Source organism: Syngnathus typhle, linkage group LG20 (assembly GCF_033458585.1).
Source record: "Syngnathus typhle isolate RoL2023-S1 ecotype Sweden linkage group LG20, RoL_Styp_1.0, whole genome shotgun sequence".
In the NCBI taxonomy this organism is placed as follows: Eukaryota; Metazoa; Chordata; class Actinopteri; order Syngnathiformes; family Syngnathidae; genus Syngnathus; species Syngnathus typhle.
In genome coordinates this window covers 1,927,501-1,944,379 of record NC_083757.1, presented here as the reverse complement: position 1 = coordinate 1,944,379, position 16,879 = coordinate 1,927,501, and the positions used below count along the sequence as shown (strand labels likewise).

General features: G+C 41.9%; 2 protein-coding genes across 4 annotated transcripts in view; both read left to right on the top strand.

Annotated features, from left to right (window-relative positions):
- The first annotated feature begins 558 nt into the window (after positions 1 to 558).
- LOC133144841 (proton-coupled zinc antiporter SLC30A2-like) lies at positions 559 to 3,621 on the top strand. The gene is made up of 9 exons (XM_061267810.1): positions 559 to 855; positions 1,503 to 1,660; positions 1,754 to 1,900; positions 2,006 to 2,159; positions 2,236 to 2,396; positions 2,586 to 2,698; positions 2,802 to 2,907; positions 2,979 to 3,113; positions 3,179 to 3,621. The coding sequence occupies exons 1-9, from the start codon at positions 773 to 775 to the stop codon at positions 3,322 to 3,324; spliced, it is 1,203 nt and encodes a 400-aa protein (XP_061123794.1). The 5' UTR covers positions 559 to 772; the 3' UTR covers positions 3,325 to 3,621.
- A 345-nt stretch (positions 3,622 to 3,966) lies between these two features.
- The window catches only part of med30 (mediator complex subunit 30), a 15,104-nt gene continuing 2,191 nt past the window's right edge, over positions 3,967 to 16,879 (top strand). For 2 of the 3 annotated variants that reach the window (XM_061267759.1, XM_061267758.1), the window contains exons 1-4: positions 3,967 to 4,050; positions 4,612 to 4,784; positions 4,996 to 5,154; positions 6,844 to 6,951. In XM_061267759.1, the coding sequence (XP_061123743.1) occupies positions 4,017 to 4,050; positions 4,612 to 4,784; positions 4,996 to 5,154; positions 6,844 to 6,951 (474 nt within the window). In that variant the 5' untranslated portion in view covers positions 3,967 to 4,016. Of the gene's footprint in view, positions 4,051 to 4,552; positions 4,785 to 4,995; positions 5,155 to 6,843; positions 6,952 to 16,879 lie in introns of all 3 variants that reach the window. The other variant, XM_061267760.1, reaches the window with a different exon arrangement.

Here is a 16,879-nt window from a genome sequence, read left to right as displayed (position 1 = left end):
ATACACTTTCATTTGCCTATCTAGCAGCGTGAGACTTTGGATTTATAAAGCAGCGTTCACGTTTATTAAGTGTGAACAGTCATGTGTGACTAACTTGTCGGGGGCCATTTTGCTGCTTCTTGCATCCCCTGGCAACCCACATGCACATGCACAACCGCTTGCCAAGACAAGCCGACTTTTAAGTGTCCACTGTATTGACTAAAATAACCTACTGAAGGTTATTTTAGTCACTTGTTTTTGCCTTTTTTTAGTATCTCAAAAGGTACAAACGTCATTTCAGCACAATGTAATGCAGGATATATGTATATATTAACTCTAATGGGAAAAGTCAAAGGTCACAGTCAATTTTGCTTAATGCTTTTTCACCGGTACAAATGCACTGATTGTTGACTTTAACGTTGTGTTGTCGCCACCCTGTGGAATAATTGGGTAGTACAGTTATAGTTCATTTAAGGCACAAGTGCCAGTATTGTTTTTTTTTTTTTTTTTTTTTTTTGCGCACGGTGCCCAGGTCACAAGGCTTGGAGGATGAATCGTGAATTTTGGCTGTTTGCACACTGGCTGCACGGTAATGACGTTCAATCAACTCCAAAGCAAGGAAGGACAACAGTGCTCCGAGAAGAGTTTCAGCATTTTAGAATTACTCAGCAAAGTTTTCTGACTGTCCACTTTTTATTTACTTTTCAATTTAGTAGTCTTTGGGTGCTTTTTTTTTTTTTGTACTTTTCAATTGTGAGGGATTCCCTTCAGCTGTGACGTTCTCCTGCGCGTCATGTTTAAATCTAATAAGGATCCTGAGAAGTTTCATCTGCTTTCTGATGACAAGCATAAAAGTAACTACAGTAATACGGGAAGGTAAGAAGTTTAAAATTTTTAAAATTCAGTCATAAAATGGGCTTAATTGAAGTATTAAATCCTACAAAGTTTTGCAGAAAATGTTAATAAATATATTTTTATATTGTGTGAGTGAATTGAGCTCTTGTTAGTCTACTTTTTGTTTAGTTCTTCCTTTTTTCCACACGGTACCCAAACCCAGTAGGATTAGCAGTGTGCAAACGGGACATTTTCATTCAGTCAACTGTGAGAACGTGTGAAGTGGAGGATCTCTCTCTCCCAATTCGCTTCTAGCAAACGAGCTGTGCGCACTGCATGGTCATGAGACTTAGTTTTATATATATATATATTTCATACACTTTCCACAACTTTGCTTTTCCCAATTTCACAACACTGCAATTGCACTTTCCATAACAAAAGATATTTAAAATATTTTTTAAGATCACAATTTCTCCTTCCATGCACGTTGTGCTTCTTATTCTGCTGTGCGCCCCCTGGCCACTTGGGGGCAGCATAATACAAAGATGAATATTTGCTGTTCTTTGCAGAGGATAAATAATATATGCTATGAATATTGTGTGTTGCTGTGCCATTTTTAAACATAAGTCAGAGCTGAATAGAACATAATGATGTTGTCTCAATTCCATTTCTACACACATCACTCACAGCCTACAGGAACTGAATCAAGGTGTCCTTGATGGTGTCAAACATTGCCATGACAACAGCCACGCGCAGGAAGACCGTGCGAGAGAGAAGAAAGTCGCCAGCAAGAGGTTGTACGTGGTGTCTGTCGTCTGCCTGATTTTCATGATAGGTGAAATCCTCGGTGAGTCGCGATTTCTAATTAATACCATTTCTCATATTGATGTCTAATTTCACTAAATATGTTTTCTGCATTTTTTTAAATTTTTCCCCGCAGGGGGATATTTTGCAGGAAGCCTTGCAGTGATGACCGACGCCGCACATCTGCTTGTGGACTTCACCAGCTTCATCATCAGCCTGTTGTCCCTTTGGCTCTCCTCCAGACCGCCGACGCACAAACTCAGCTATGGCTGGCACCGTGCAGGTAAAGCGCCTACGTACAATTAATTTTTTTCCTAGACAGTTTTCACTCAGTTCCTCTTTTCTAACTTCCTGGTGGTCTATTCTTCTTCTTCCTTCCTCCTTGCAGAAATCCTGGGTGCATTGCTGTCAGTGTTCACCATCTGGCTGGTAACAGGAGTGTTGGTTTATTTGGCCGTGGAACGCCTCATCAGCGACGATTACACTATCGAGGGCACCGTCATGCTCATTACATCCGGCTGCGCTGTTCTGGCCAATATCATGTGAGGAGATGCCACAAACTGCTTTCATTTCCCAATATGTATTTACTCAATGGTCCCTGTGTGTTTTTTTGACCAGTATGGCCTTCACCCTACATCAGTCTAACCATGGGCACAGTCATGGAGGGCTTTCTTCACATGGCCACAGTCACAGAAAAAGCAAAGGAGACTCCCAGATTTCCAATCACAGCCATTCCACTGACAATCGTGTCGACCTAGAGCAGAGTGGAGACAATCACGGTATGTTTTGATTACGTCCCAATTATCATCACACACACATCTGGGTGTGGTGAAATATCTCCTCTGCATTTAACCCATCCCCTGGGGGAGCGGGGAGCAGGGAGGAGCCCCCATTCCAAAAAAATATTGCTTTAGCGCTAAACAAACTATGAAATGGAATTAATGCCAGACTGTAAATATATATGTCAGGGGTTCGAATGCAGCAGGCCAACGCCAGTGTGCGTGCAGCGTTTGTGCACGTCGTGGGAGATCTTCTCCAGAGCCTCAGCGTGCTTGTCAGCGCCATCATCATCTTCTTCAAGGTGAGGAGCGGCGCACATAAGAAGACATTTAGATAAAAGTAGCGCTTTGATGCCATCCTGGAGCAGTTGAGGAGTTAACAATTATGTTTTTGTTACATTTCAGCCAGAATACAAGATAGCGGACCCTATCTGCACATTCCTGTTCTCCATCTTAGTTTTATGCACCACCTTTGCTATCCTGAGAGATATTCTGATTGTCTTGATGGAAGGTGAGCTTGTCTGTCATTCGGAACGTGTCCAATGTTTTTGCCCATGTGTTAAAATAAAATCTGTGTGTCAGGTGCCCCAGCGGGGGTCAGGTATGGCGAGGTCAGGGATGGTCTGCTGGCAGTGAAAGGGGTCACGGCGGTCCACAACCTTCACATCTGGGCCCTCACCGTCAACCAGGCTGTGCTGTCTGCCCATGTGGCTATAGGTGAGCAGCAGGAAATCCCTATTTTCGTATGAGTAGAGAGGATCTTTCCAACCTTCTCTCCACAGATGAATCTGTGGACGCTCAGACGGTTCTGCGAGAGATGACGCAGGCCTGTTACGCCTCTTATAAGTTCCATTCGGTCACCATCCAAATGGAACGACAGGCTGACTTGAAACCTGGTTGCACCTTGTGTGAAGACCCAAAGATGTAGAACGCTTTTCTACTATGACTTTTGATGCTTCTGCAATACGTCAAAAATTACAATGCTAAGAGAGACCGCATATTTTCGAATCTAAGTGTACCTCTCTGCGTTTGTTTTATGTATTTTTTTTTTAAAAAAGTTTCTGTTTTAGGTGTTATTCTATTGTACCTGTCCTTGTAATCGATAAAATGGTAAGTACTGTATGATGAGAAGCTGTTTTTAAATACTTTGTCAAGTCATGTTTTCACCGCCACTCTAAATTATATATTAAGATAAAATGTTCAATAAATGAATTGATAAAAATGATGTATATTGCTAAGGGCAGACATTTATTACAATGCAAAAAAAAAATCCTCTTTATGAAGTGGATTGTAGCTGAATGATTCTTTGTCAACCACAGCATGGCGCTGTTACCGTAGTTAACGTAAACACGGCTTTTGAGGTCTTTACCGTAATGCTGAAGCCCTTTAATTTACAAATATAAAAATAGATAGAAAACTACCAAGGACAGTCCGTTCAGCATTCCTATGTGGACGAGTCTCAATTTACTTTTCACATAATACATACAGACTAAGTGAGTCCGGTTCCACAAACCATATTCCGTGAATTTTAATATTCTCTTGCGGTTCTATTTCCAGAATTACAGTTTCAGCCGTACATCTCGCGATACTTCCAACCTCTCCCCAAACTGAGAACTTAACATGCAATCAACACAGACAAATTATCGCCACACAGGTAATAACATTTCACACCAAATGTTTTACTCAACAAACTTTAATGCATTAAGCTGAAGTGAAGTTTCCTAACTCTTAAATTGCTGTCGCGTTTTCGGACTCTTCACCCAGCTTTGACAAGCGCTGCACTTCTGCAAATGCAATTACCGTGCAACTTCACTGACTTCGTCGCGTTTTATGCAATTCTTTTACGTTGCTCTATAGATTTAGGATTCCGTCTTACCAACGACTTTTAACACGACTTTTAAGACGCCTGTCCATGAAGAACTTGAAGCCGAACCTTACATGATCGGAATCTTACGTTTTCGTCTACTTTGACGCTTCATTGTAGCTGTTTTGTTGCACTTCACTCCTCGATTCACCCTCTCATTTGCGGTTTTCATTCTATAGTGTGGTTTCCTTGTACTTCATGCTTGGGGGTTATTTACAAAAAAAAAATAAAGTGTAATGTTTTTATTAAGGGCCAAAAGTTGGAGTAACCTACAATCTTCTATTTGATCAAGGCACTTAAGGTGTGAACTCAATCATCAACCTGCTGTTTCCATGACAACCCCTCCACTAGTGTCACCTTTCAGCGGGCAGCCACCGCCTCAGCAGCAGCAACAGCAACAGCAGCAGCAGGCCCAGGCAGCTCGTGATGTCAACACGGCCTCGCTGTGCCGCATTGGCCAGGAGACGGTCCAAGACATTGTCCTCAGGACCATGGAGATCTTCCAGCTTCTCAGGAACATGCAGGTGTCTCCATCTTCCTCTTTCGGGGTCTCACTAATCAGTCATTGCGTTCATCATGGATATGAATATATTCCTAGGTAGCAGCCAGCCACTATAATTGTCACTTTTGTCACCATTTCCATGTATACCAATAAAGTTGCATCTATTTTGTATGAGCTGAAGAAGACTAATGGATGACTACAAGTAACACAACCTTTCTCTTGGTCCCTCTTAGCTGCCTAATGGAGTCACCTACCACCCCAACACCCACCAGGATAGACTGGGAAAACTGCAGGAGCATCTTCGCACGCTTTCCGTGCTCTTCCGCAAGCTGCGCCTCGTCTACGACAAATGTTCCGAAAACTGTGCCGGGCTCGACCCGATCCTTCCAGAGGTATGACGACCGAATCATTCTATTTTTTTGTATTAATGTGTGTTAGCATACATCTTTATATGGTTATGTCCATAAATATTGGGACACTCAATTGCAATGAAAGAAACAAACTGCATCAAGTTATTTTTTTTTCTTAAAATGCTTCTTTGCTCCCCCGGCGGCTCGGTTCAGGGCTGATAGCGCAGCTCTGTTGCTCACCCAGGACGGAGCGTTGTTGATCTTGGCCCCGGCATGTGTAGCATTTATCATCGTGGACATTTTAGGTGCCTGCCTGGCAGTCCACTCACTACTAGCTGGCCCAAACAGGAAGAGGAATCAATGAGTCAGGCAGTGTGACCTCATTGCAGCCCAATTTGCAACAGACCCGATTAGCGAACAGCTGGGCCACGTTTCTCTTTTTCTTTCCAGCTGTTGTCGTGACCTAATTCTCAAATATTTTCTTCCCCTTTTCCCGCACTGCCTCTTCTGCCCTGAACTTCGTTTGACTTTTCCCTCTAAACGTTTCCTTCATGTTCCTTCGGCGGTGCTCTGCCCCCTCCCTCGTTTAATTATTTATTATTCAGCTTATTTCCTCACTTCTTCTTATAGAGAAAGGCAAACCTGGTGAACTTCATTAGCCCCATCCTTCTCTGTCACGGCAGGAAACCACCATCCATCTTTTCCATGAAGGAGGCGAGGGTTATGACTCACGGGCACACGCATACTACAATCGTCATTCATCTTTGCCCCCCTCACATTTTAGCCCCTCGCACACTCAAAGTCAGGCCAGCCTTTGGAAATAAATTCTTGTCAGTGTTGTGTGATTAAAAAGCCCCCCCCCCCCCCCCATGAACTAATATCCTGCTCATATCCTCGCTACCATCTGAGTCCGAGCTCATATTTTGGGAGGTTGCCCAGATGTGGATCAGATCACACATTATCCACATTTTTGCATTCTCACTCTCTTTTGGTCATCCTTTCCAGTCATGCCATTTCTTCTGACTCTGTTTGTTTTCTCACCATTTTATTCTTTTCATACGTTGATGATTACTCTCCCATTCAGTCGCGAGTCAATTATTGCTCCTCGCAGATTTCTTTAATCGTTTTCCAGTTTCAGCGCACACACTCAAATTACCAACCGAGCAACATGATGATTACATTTTTTTTTCCACAATTCAAGTCATAATTATCGACTCAAGTTTCTGGATTCAGTTCCCGGCTCGACCATGCCAAAGTATGCTTGAGCAAGATACTGACTCTCCAGTTCCTCTTGGAGCTTTGACTTTTCAACCACTGATCATTTTGTAAATGAAAAAATACGAGCAATTTTTTTGACCATCTTTGCATGAGTCATGCAAGCTTCTTCTCAGATGACCGCTAGGGGTCGCTATAATATTAAGCAGGTCCAGAAGAAGGCCCCTTGCATATCAGCCCCACTGAAGTGTCCAGCGGACAAGGTCAAACACGCGGGGTTTTTAAAAATGAATGAATTTTTTTCTGTCGAGGGGAAGGAGAGACTTATCTTGCATTCACAAGCTTACACCGAATCCCCATTTTCCCTAAGACTGCCCATAAATGCATCATTTGAACCTATAAATGTTCAAGAGAAGTTCATTTTAAGCTTGGTATGAATTTAAAAGCGCGTTACGATAATACACAGGTAGCTTATTTTTATTTTTTTTCCTTCTCTCCACTCTCTGTCCGCTCCAGCAACTGATACCCTTTATGGACGATGACGGCACCAAACATGACGACCACTCAGCCGGCCAGAACCGCCCTGCAGCCGAGGACAGGAGAGAAATCCAGGAGGTCAACAAGGTATTGTGTTCTCACTCTCAGGGTTACCCGCATTAAGTTGCAGCCAGCGGTGATAAAACGACAAGGTCGGCTTTCTCAAACAGTTCAAGCCTATGTGCTTTCCTGGCGTCGTGTTTCATACCATGAACCTTTATCGTTCGTGGACGAGGTTGTGCTAGTATCTAGTTAAATGCAAGAGCTGAGAACCTTCACAATTTGCTACACCTTTTTTTTATTCATCGCAAATATCTTTTGATGCTTTCCTATATGCTATGCTTTCCGCAAGGGGAAATCCGTCCGGTCCTCCTGTCACTTTAAATAATCAATTCAATTCCATATTTTCCCTTGACCTTTAAGATTCCTGATGAGGGCCATGAGGGAAAGGTGGAATTTTTTTTGTTTGTGTGCCTGATGGACTGTGATGAGGTTTACCGTAATTTTCGGACTATAAGTCTCGTTTTTATTCATAGTTTGGGTGGGGGGGCGACTTATACTCAGGAGCGACTTATATATATATATGTGTGTGTTTTTTTTCACATTTTTGGGCATTTTATGGCTGGTGCGACTTGTAGTCCGAAAATTACGGTACATTTTGACAGGGAGAATGTTTTCCCAAGTTGGATCCCAGCATGCATGCATGCATTTGAAAGTTTTTCTTCCAGTAAACCACGCCAACACACTTTTTTTCAAAGCCGTAGGGATTCTTAACAGGTGGATCATATGGTTTTGTTTTGAGTAGGTGGGTGGAAAGAGAAACATAAGCTGAGGCTTAGTTTGTTTTATGGGGAAGTTTATGTGACTGCTGTATTCATACAAACACACTGTAGTTACTTTCTTGCCAGGGTCATTTACATAAGAAACAGATGATTTATTTAAGAAAATAAAAGCATGAAGTCAGTGGACAAAAGCTAGCCAAATTATTATTATTTTTTAGTTGAGGTGTTGACTTTTGGAGTGGCCTCAAATGTCAGCAGACTCTTAAGAGCTTTTTCAAATGTGTTACCTGTCAAATGTGTTTTTGCTCTTCTCTGATCGAGGGGGCTTGCGACGTGCAGCGCAGATAACGCTTCTTTAAACCGACATGCCGTGTTGTCACTCAAGGCTGAAAGTTTTTTTGGACAGATTGCATCCACCATCTTGGGGAAAATGCATACACATTCTTTTGAGCTGCCCAGAGTGAGAGCTGGCAAAACAAATGAAAAAAAAGAAAAACAGCATGATGCTTTTCTTATGAAAACATGTAATGGAAAATTGCTATTTTATCAAGAGTCCTTATCTCGCCACTCCAAAAGTCCCTTTCAAAGCCTCCTTCGGTGTTGTGTAGCGGTTGCCACCGTAGATTGGCTTTGGCACAGTGGCTCATTTTTCTTGTTGCATTTCTAACCAGCAGTACAGTTCCATTTGCTTTTGCAAACATCGCCTTTATTAGTTTCTACTGTCAAATTGTCAGCGTCAAGGAGCAAAGTATGCAAATCACTTTTGTTTGAGCAATGGCAGCCTTCTGCGTGAGCCTAAATTAACTGCAGGTATTGTTCTTTTGTTGATAAGATTCATTGGACTATAAGTATTTCTTTTTTTTTTTTTTTCCCTACATGCGTTTTGGAGCGTTTGTTGTGGTCCAATTAAACCTGGTGGAGGAAATGATGAACAGTTTTAAAATAACAGTCAGTGTCCAAATCTTCAGGCTGCTGCTAGAAAGTAAATGAATTTCTGTAAGAAGATTATTTTTGAGACAATGTCTGTAATTTAGCACAATGAAAGAAATAATACAATTGACTTGAAATGAAATTTGCCAGTATACTGTAAAAAAAAAATGGCATGGGAGAGTATCGGTATTTGCTAATCAAGGTATCGGTACTTACAACAGCGGCCGATATGTGGTTTTATAATCAAGAACTCGAAATTTGAAACAATTTTAATTAAAAAAAAAAATCATTTTATGCCATTTGCAGTCAAATTGGGACGTCTAGGTCTTGACTACCTTTTAGCCCCCCGTGCACATTTTATTTATGAATCTGTATTTACAGAGTGAGCGCTTTTGTTCTTTCTTCAGAGCAAGATTTTTTTTTCCCCCTTCTCCTGCACACATTCAGTTTGTCTGTGTGTATATACAGGTTGAAGCCCTTCTTTATGTGCATTGCTGGCCCCGAAATTGCATGCCAGGCTGCCCGAGTGTGCTGCAATGATAATGGTCCTAGGTCAGTCATGTCAGCAGCAGCAGCAGAAAGGAGAATTGGTTATTTTTAAAAGCTGCGCCGCGCTCCCCCGGCTGCTTTTAAATGTTAACACAACAGGGAAACATTGAGGTGAACCCTGAGCTCAGCTGTGTTCAGCTTCATCCCACACAACAACACAACAATGGCTGGAAAGGCCGTGGAATAATGTTAGATAACATTGTTTATTTGCCGAACCTTGAATAAAAGCGTGGCAAACCTATCATAAATGAACAATCAATATTCTTGCAAAAAACCAAAGTGCACAAGTGAAACGGAAATTGCATTTTCCTTTTCGCTCCTATTAGACACTGCCATACAGAAGAGATAAATAACCTTGTTTGTAACGTGACCTTCCTCGCCATTAGCATGCAAATTGAGTTCTGTCAAATCATCCACGTATAGACAGTATGGAGGTTAAGACGGCATGGAAATTTGTGTTATCTATGACACTTGAAAAGAACTTTATAGTAGATTCCAGTCGATAGAAGCTCCCTTGTATGCTGGAGACGATTTGCAAACGTCAGCATGCAAAACATTCTCACTACCCAGGTGGTATGTTTATGTTTGGCAGGTTTAATGCTGACCTTGCTAACCATGCCAGTTTGACATGGTTGTGTGGGCAGCATGAAAAAATGTTTATTTGTTTCAAATAGTGTGCCAAAATCTGCTCAGATTTTGTTATCTTCACACAGGTTTAAATGTGTGTGTGATTGTATTTGGAATATCAACAAGAAAACTAAATTGATTACAGTAAATGACTTCGGCCTAAGTTTGACACCATCATTAAAATTTAACAGCCACTCTGTCACATGGTAGTCACCAGAAGCAATTCACAGCAATGATGGGAAAATGAAGCTTCAAATTTGCTTCATGAAGCAGTTGTTTTATTTTTCTGACTCCTGAATGGCAAGTTGCCATTTCTTTAACCCCAACAGTGCCACCTTGAGGAGCCAAAAAGTACAACTGATTCATGAAGCAAATTTAAAGCTTCATTTTCCCCATGACTAGCTAATGGAATCAAAACCTGGCATGACCCTGGTCCAACCCATTTGACTAGCCAAGACTCCCTCTCTGGCCCTTGAGTGTGTGCCCCATGTGTTGGAGCATATTTAGCAGTGATTCCTTCCTCCAGGCTTCCCAGCTGCACATTAAGGCAGCAGCAGTAAGGGCAGCAAGCTTCGGGGAGTTCTAGCGGTTAGTCCGATAAGCAGAGTCAAAATGCAGACGGACAAGGGAAGCAGATGTTTGCAAGCCGGCCCACATCTGCCGCAGTTGCTCCGGCCAGATCGGCTGGTTCCGGATCAACTAAATGGGAGTAGAGTCGAGATAAAAGAGGAAGAAAGTGGTAGGTTGGAAGAGCCATGAATAGACGGCTTGATGGAGAAAAAGGGGAAAGATTTGTGATAAGAGTGATAGAAAGGAGAAACATGGATAAATGGCTTGCTGATGGCGAAAGGCAGAAAGAGAAATGGACTATCAGGTGTTGGGAGAAGGCTGGATCAGGAGATAGTGGCTGTCAGATGGAGTGAGGACAACTAAAAAGTGGGAGTGAAAAACAAACAAATGGAAGTGAGTTTTCGAAACGGTCCGGAAAGTCGACTATATATAAATAAAGAAGATGGATGAAAGAAAGACAGCTATGGATTGTCAAGTTAATCAGTTGTATGATGAAATGCCCGTGGAGTGACGAACCTCGTGAGGATAAGCGCTTCCAAAAAAAAAATGGATGAACGGCTGATAAAAGTTCCGTTGCGGCGGGGAAAATCGAAAGTTCCTGTAAGCGAATTGCGAGGGGAAGATTATCGCTCTAGTGTTAAGATGAGTAGAAGCGTTTTGCAAACTTCCAAGCTGAAGATGAGATTAAAAAAAAAAAAGTTTTGAAGTCATGAATATTCTGTAATTTAGATTCAAATCACTAACTATCAAAAAAAAGACAGAATCAATCCCTGGTCTGATTGATCACAGCTCAAAACGATCCATCTAATATATGCAAATATGCAAATTTCTGTTTCAAATATATTTTTGCAGGAAACGCTACGACTATCCCGCCATGATATTTTTACTACAATCACGTCGATGAAAAAAGAAGATAATAGGATAAGAGGATTTCACAATCATACGAATTTTTTTCATGCTGTCTTGAGAGTCGAATAACCTTGAAACAGGCAGCAGCCTTGTTATTATTCGACAGGAGAGAGTGGCTGTGTGGATATTCATTGAAGTGTGCGCTCCCGAGACACTATCACGGTAAACGCGAGTGTCCGTTTGACACCGTATGTCCACGCTTTCCAATCCTTCGCTAATCCCCTTGTCTGTAGCCACGGCATAAGTAAGAGACCACCTAAAAACGCAATTGGAATCTGAAATAGGACAGCTGTGACACAGTTTGTGCTTTTTGAATTTTTTTTTATTTTGGACGAAACGACAAATTTATTTTGGAGAGCGCTCAAACAACTGGAATTGAGTTGAAGATTAGTTGGTAATTAAAAAAATATTCCGTTTTGCTAGCTTCCAGAAGATGATTAAGGTTATTTTTCCATTGTATTATTAATATAATATTATATACACTACCGTTCAAAAGTTTGGGGTCACAAAATTGTTTGGGTGACTTTTGAACGGTAGTGTATATATTTATTTAGATAATTATTTATAGATCATATATATAATCTTCTGTGTAAAAAATCTTATAATATATATGTATACTTATATTCATAGATTATATATAATCTTATACAAATATAAGATATAATTGATAATATTTAATTCATAATATTTTATTATAATAATATTTTGAACGGTAGTGTATATATGAATATTTATTATTGAACCGAATCTGCTGGGTCAAAATGATTAACCCAACCTTGGGTTAACCCAGTGCTTCTCAAATAGTGGGGCGCGCCCCCCTTGGGGGGCGCGGTGCTATTCCTGGGGGGGCGCGTGTGACCCTGGGGAACAGGCTTTTTTTTTGGCAGTACTAGAATAAAGTGTAATTGCGCGTTTACTACAGCAGGGGGCAGTGGCGCTCTCATTGTTACTTCTGTCACGTTTGCGACAGTGCAACATTTTACGACTTACAAGACAAGTTAGGATAGTCACGGTGGGGAGGGGGGGCGCGAATAGTTTTCTTCTTGCTAGGGGGGGGCGTAACAGAAAATAATTGAGAAGCACTGGGCTAACCCAACCTGTTAAAAAAGCAAAACAACCCAGCATTTAAAAAAAAAAAAAAAAACAATCAAAAGAGTTATTTGTTGCAAAAATCACACAATTATGGGATTTTTCCGTAAGTAACAACAACAACAACAAAAATCCAAATTTGGGTCAGCCCTTCACTTGTTGACACCCAATTTTCTTTCTCCCATTCACATCTCCCTCTCTTTTGAAAGCACTTCAATCCCTTCTATTTGCTGTCACTTCCACTCCAATGCCACATCTGAAGCCTTGAACCTGTTGCCTAACTCGCCTCAGTCAAACAAACTAAAAAAATCGATTGTCTTGGAGAGGTGAGGAGTAAAAATAGAGCGATAGTTAGAGAAGAGGCAGATAAATGAATCCTTCTTGATAATGTCTGGATGCTTTATGAAACATCCTGCCCGCCGTGACTGATAGTCTTGCTCTCGTTATCTGTCGATTGGGGTAATTGCTGTTTGTCTGAGTCGGGCTGACGGATGGTAGGAAGGGTGGAGGAGGCGGAGCTAACCTTTCACTCGCCGCAAAACGAACTCCGTGTGACAATATGCATTTCAATTTAAGCGCTTGAAAGTATCCTGTTTGGAGATCGTGTGCCATTTTTTGGGACTTGCTGTTTATGTATGTCGTTTTTGAGCGTGGAAGAAAAGTAATAACGTTTGCATGAATATTTCAGAAGCATTTTCCAGAAGTCATCGATGCCTAATGTGTTGCCATTGCTCAATCTGTGTGCTGCAGACCTCGAATGTGATTGTGCACATCAATTGTGGCTCCTTAGTCAAATGCAGCGTTTGGGGAAAAAAAAAAATACAGTCACACCCGTGACCACAAATGACATCCTTAATGAAATGGCCTGCATTACTGGTCACATGCCAATTAGGACAGGAAACATCATTTAACTTGCTGCTCATTTCCCTGGAACTGCTGCAGCTTTTTTTTTTTTTTTTTGCCTGCTGTCTCCTTCGCAAATATGTGGAAAGCAACCTTCTGTCTGACTGATGGACCGAGGGTGTTTTTTTCTTTTTTTTGCACGATGATTCATAGCGACTCTTGATAATCATTCCATCTGGGCTGGTGGGACAGGCAAGTCTTGTCGTCGTCACATCACTCATCATTTTGTCTCGGCTGTGCTTCCTTTGCATGCGTTCTGTCTCCCCCTCAATGCCTTGGAGATGAGCTTTTATCCCAAAGGGGGGTTGTCATGCTGGACCTATAAGACATGCCCCCCCCCCCCCCCCCTCCCCATCATTCCTCTACCGAGCATAGCCTTCAATGCCTCGCGAGCTGAAGCCTGCCACTGCCACTTGCCTTGCGTTTGATTTGATACCAGCCTAAGTGTGAATAAATTCCTGTCACAGCCCATTAAGGAGGCCTTGGAGAGATCTGGCATGTTATTAATTCTCCACAGCTTCTCACTGGCCGTCTTCTCTCTGCTAGCTCTCCCGTTCGGCTGCTCTTCTCAGGCACTCTCAACCTTCTCCCTCTCTCTCGCTTTTCTTAATACCCTGTTAATTACCATGTCTGTTCTCTTCATTCAAACGAGAAGGGGAGAAATGAAAAGAAGGGGAGGCTGCTTGTAATTTGAAATTGAAAAGTGATCCATCCATCCATCCTTGTGATTTTGCTTCTTCATGCAAACCTGTGAAGTAGCTGCTGGCAAAGTCCATTTTAGTAACGCTTGGTTAGTTTTATCAACAAAGCTGTTGATAAACAAACGCGACGTCCTAACTCGCCATGAGACCCGAAAAGGGAGCGTGAGAGAATTTTTTATTTGATCCACTTTCCTAGCTTACATGGGAAACAATCTTTTATTTTTCGCACATTTTTTCATCTCGTCAATCATTTTTGAATCATAACTAAAAAAAAAAAACATAAAGGGAATAAAGTCGGGGAAGATTAAATGCTTTGATATCCATAAGCATGACGCTAACCTTTATAGAAAGATCCAGCAGAGACTTGCGTAAGCTTCAAACACACAAGTTCCCATAAAAAAAAAAAGGGTTCTGATGCTTTTAATTTCATTTGAAAGGAGTCACAACTTCAGGCACTTCTCATGTCATCAAACATCCACCGAGTGTTTTAAAAAAAAAAAAAAAGTCGTTTTGGCTTCTCTTTCATACACCATTTGTAGTTTGGAGATGATTTTTTTTTTTTTCATATCCAAAATGGGAAGATGGTAATGGTAAGAAAATATTTGATCAAACGTGTTGCGGCCCGGTCAGCTGACACTGCAGTGGTTCCACCTCAATACGGACGGGGATGACAACACACCTATTGTATTTCTGCCACTTCTGGAAGAGAAGGCTTTTATCTGCCTTCACAATCCCTTATAAAAAGCCTTTTATCCCCTGAGGAAATCTCAACCCAAACACACACTGGCACTTAAAGCCTCCCTTTGAGGAAAGCTATAAAGTTTATAAAGTCAATTAAGTTTCTGTTTCTAAACTGGTGGCAAATTGAGTCTGTTTGGCCTTGGCTCCCTCTGGGGGGGAACTATCAGATGCTTCGACACAACCCACTTAGGGTCACCGTTCCCTAGGCGGGCATCGAGGAGTAAGCAGCTTACTTCCGCAAGTTTGACTTTTCTTCAAGTTTCCCAATTTGTAGAGGATTTTACTGCAAATGTAGTTTGGGGGAAAAAAACAAAAACACTTGGATCATACATTATGCATGCCTTATAGTCGGTGTGTGTGTATATGAATCCACTTTATCATCCAGGCCCTTTGTTATTTGTTCAAATCTTACCTTATCAGCATGCAGGCTTCTAATCAAAAAGTCCATCCGGCTAGAACCTGGTTTGATTCTCCACGGATCGGAGTTACGGTAATTGACTCTCGGCTTTGAAAATGATATCAGATGTGCACTGAACTGTGTCACCGTCTGACCTCATTCATCTACAGTATATTCTTACAGGTCAGCTGATGCGACCCGATTAACCCGGCTCCGTGTTCACTCGTCAAGAACGAGACGTATAGAATCGATACGCCGCGTCAATACCTCAAGTCTATCGACTGCAGGTCTCCATTTTGTGCAGCTGATTGGCTACTGCTTTATTGTTCCCTGACCTGCTAAATTATCAGCGTGACGGAAAGCCCGACACAACCTAGATATATCAAATTAGCACCTGTTCATATATGGTGTCTCCTCGGGCTGATTCGGTGTAAAATCCATCATGTTCTTTCAACTCTTGGCAGTGGGTCATGTTCTAGAGTGTGTGATGACAGCGATCTGAAGTCGAGCGCCCAGGTGCAAGCAGGAGACCAAAGTGACGTCAACATACCGTATTTTCCGCCCTATAAGGCGCACCTAAAAACCTAAAATTTTCTCAAAAACCAACAGTGCGCCTTATAGTCCGGTGCGCCTTATATATGGACCAAATTCCTAAATTTAAACTGGCCCAAAGCATTGTGTCATGAAATCAATCATAAGTGGCCCGCTGAAGACTATGAATCATGACTCAAAAAGACTATGGATCATTATTTTATGATTATAAAGTAATTTGTTCCGTCTGAAGTTGAAATAAAAAAGATAAAATGGAGGATGATTTGATTTGGATTAAAAATCTGACATGATGCATTAATGGTGCGCCTTATAGTCCGGTGCGCCTTATAGGCCGGAAAATACGGCATATCGTTTTTGAAAGAATATTTACAATATGAACCAAATGTTTTTTTTTTTACGATAACTGCGACTGGCAAAACGTAAAAGTGTACTTCCTCGCCCATCTAATCCCCTCTCCTCACTCACAGACACTTACACTTGTAATTCCCAGCCACATCCAGCGAGTCAAAGCCGCGATTTGAGTTGCCAGCGACAGCGCGGATTAACAGAGGAATCCTGAGTGAAAGCACATTTTCGCTCCACTTGCTACATCCCCCCCGCTTGCTCCCTTTCGCATGCTCGTCATCGAGCGTGAGCGCATATTCCAATCCGCCGCTATCTCAAATCTCCTCTTCCAAAAAAAGCAACACAGGGGGATCCACTTTGTAGCCTTGTTTTTCATTTCAAATGAGGTAAATACCGATTTTATTCATCTTGCAATACCATGACAACGAAGCCTTCCCCGATCGGCTTTAATGCGATAATAACGCGTCATAATTAATGGAACGACGGCAATTAGTAAGCTTGATAAGCGTGGAGATTTGACAAATCTCAAGTGTTTAACCAATTACCACTTCGACGCACCCCTTGAAGAATGACTTCAAGCGATCGTCAACACAAATAGATTTTCAATCGAAAGCGGCCTTCAAAAGACCCCCCCCCCCAAAAAAGCGCTTTAGTCCAGATAAGGGATGTCTAACACAGAATCTGTCTTAGCACAGAAATGCATTGATGAAGGGATCTGTAGAGGCCAGCGGAGCCGAAATGGAAAAACTCAACAAGCCTCCTACTGATGGTGGAATCTTTGATCAGATTCCGAGTCAGGGACGACGAGGCAGCGTGATGAAGTGGATCCGACAATGTGTAGAAGAAGAGCGGAACTGTCAGCTCGTCGCTTTTATCTTATCATCTTACCACAATGATGAAATAACATGGACGACCGTTCA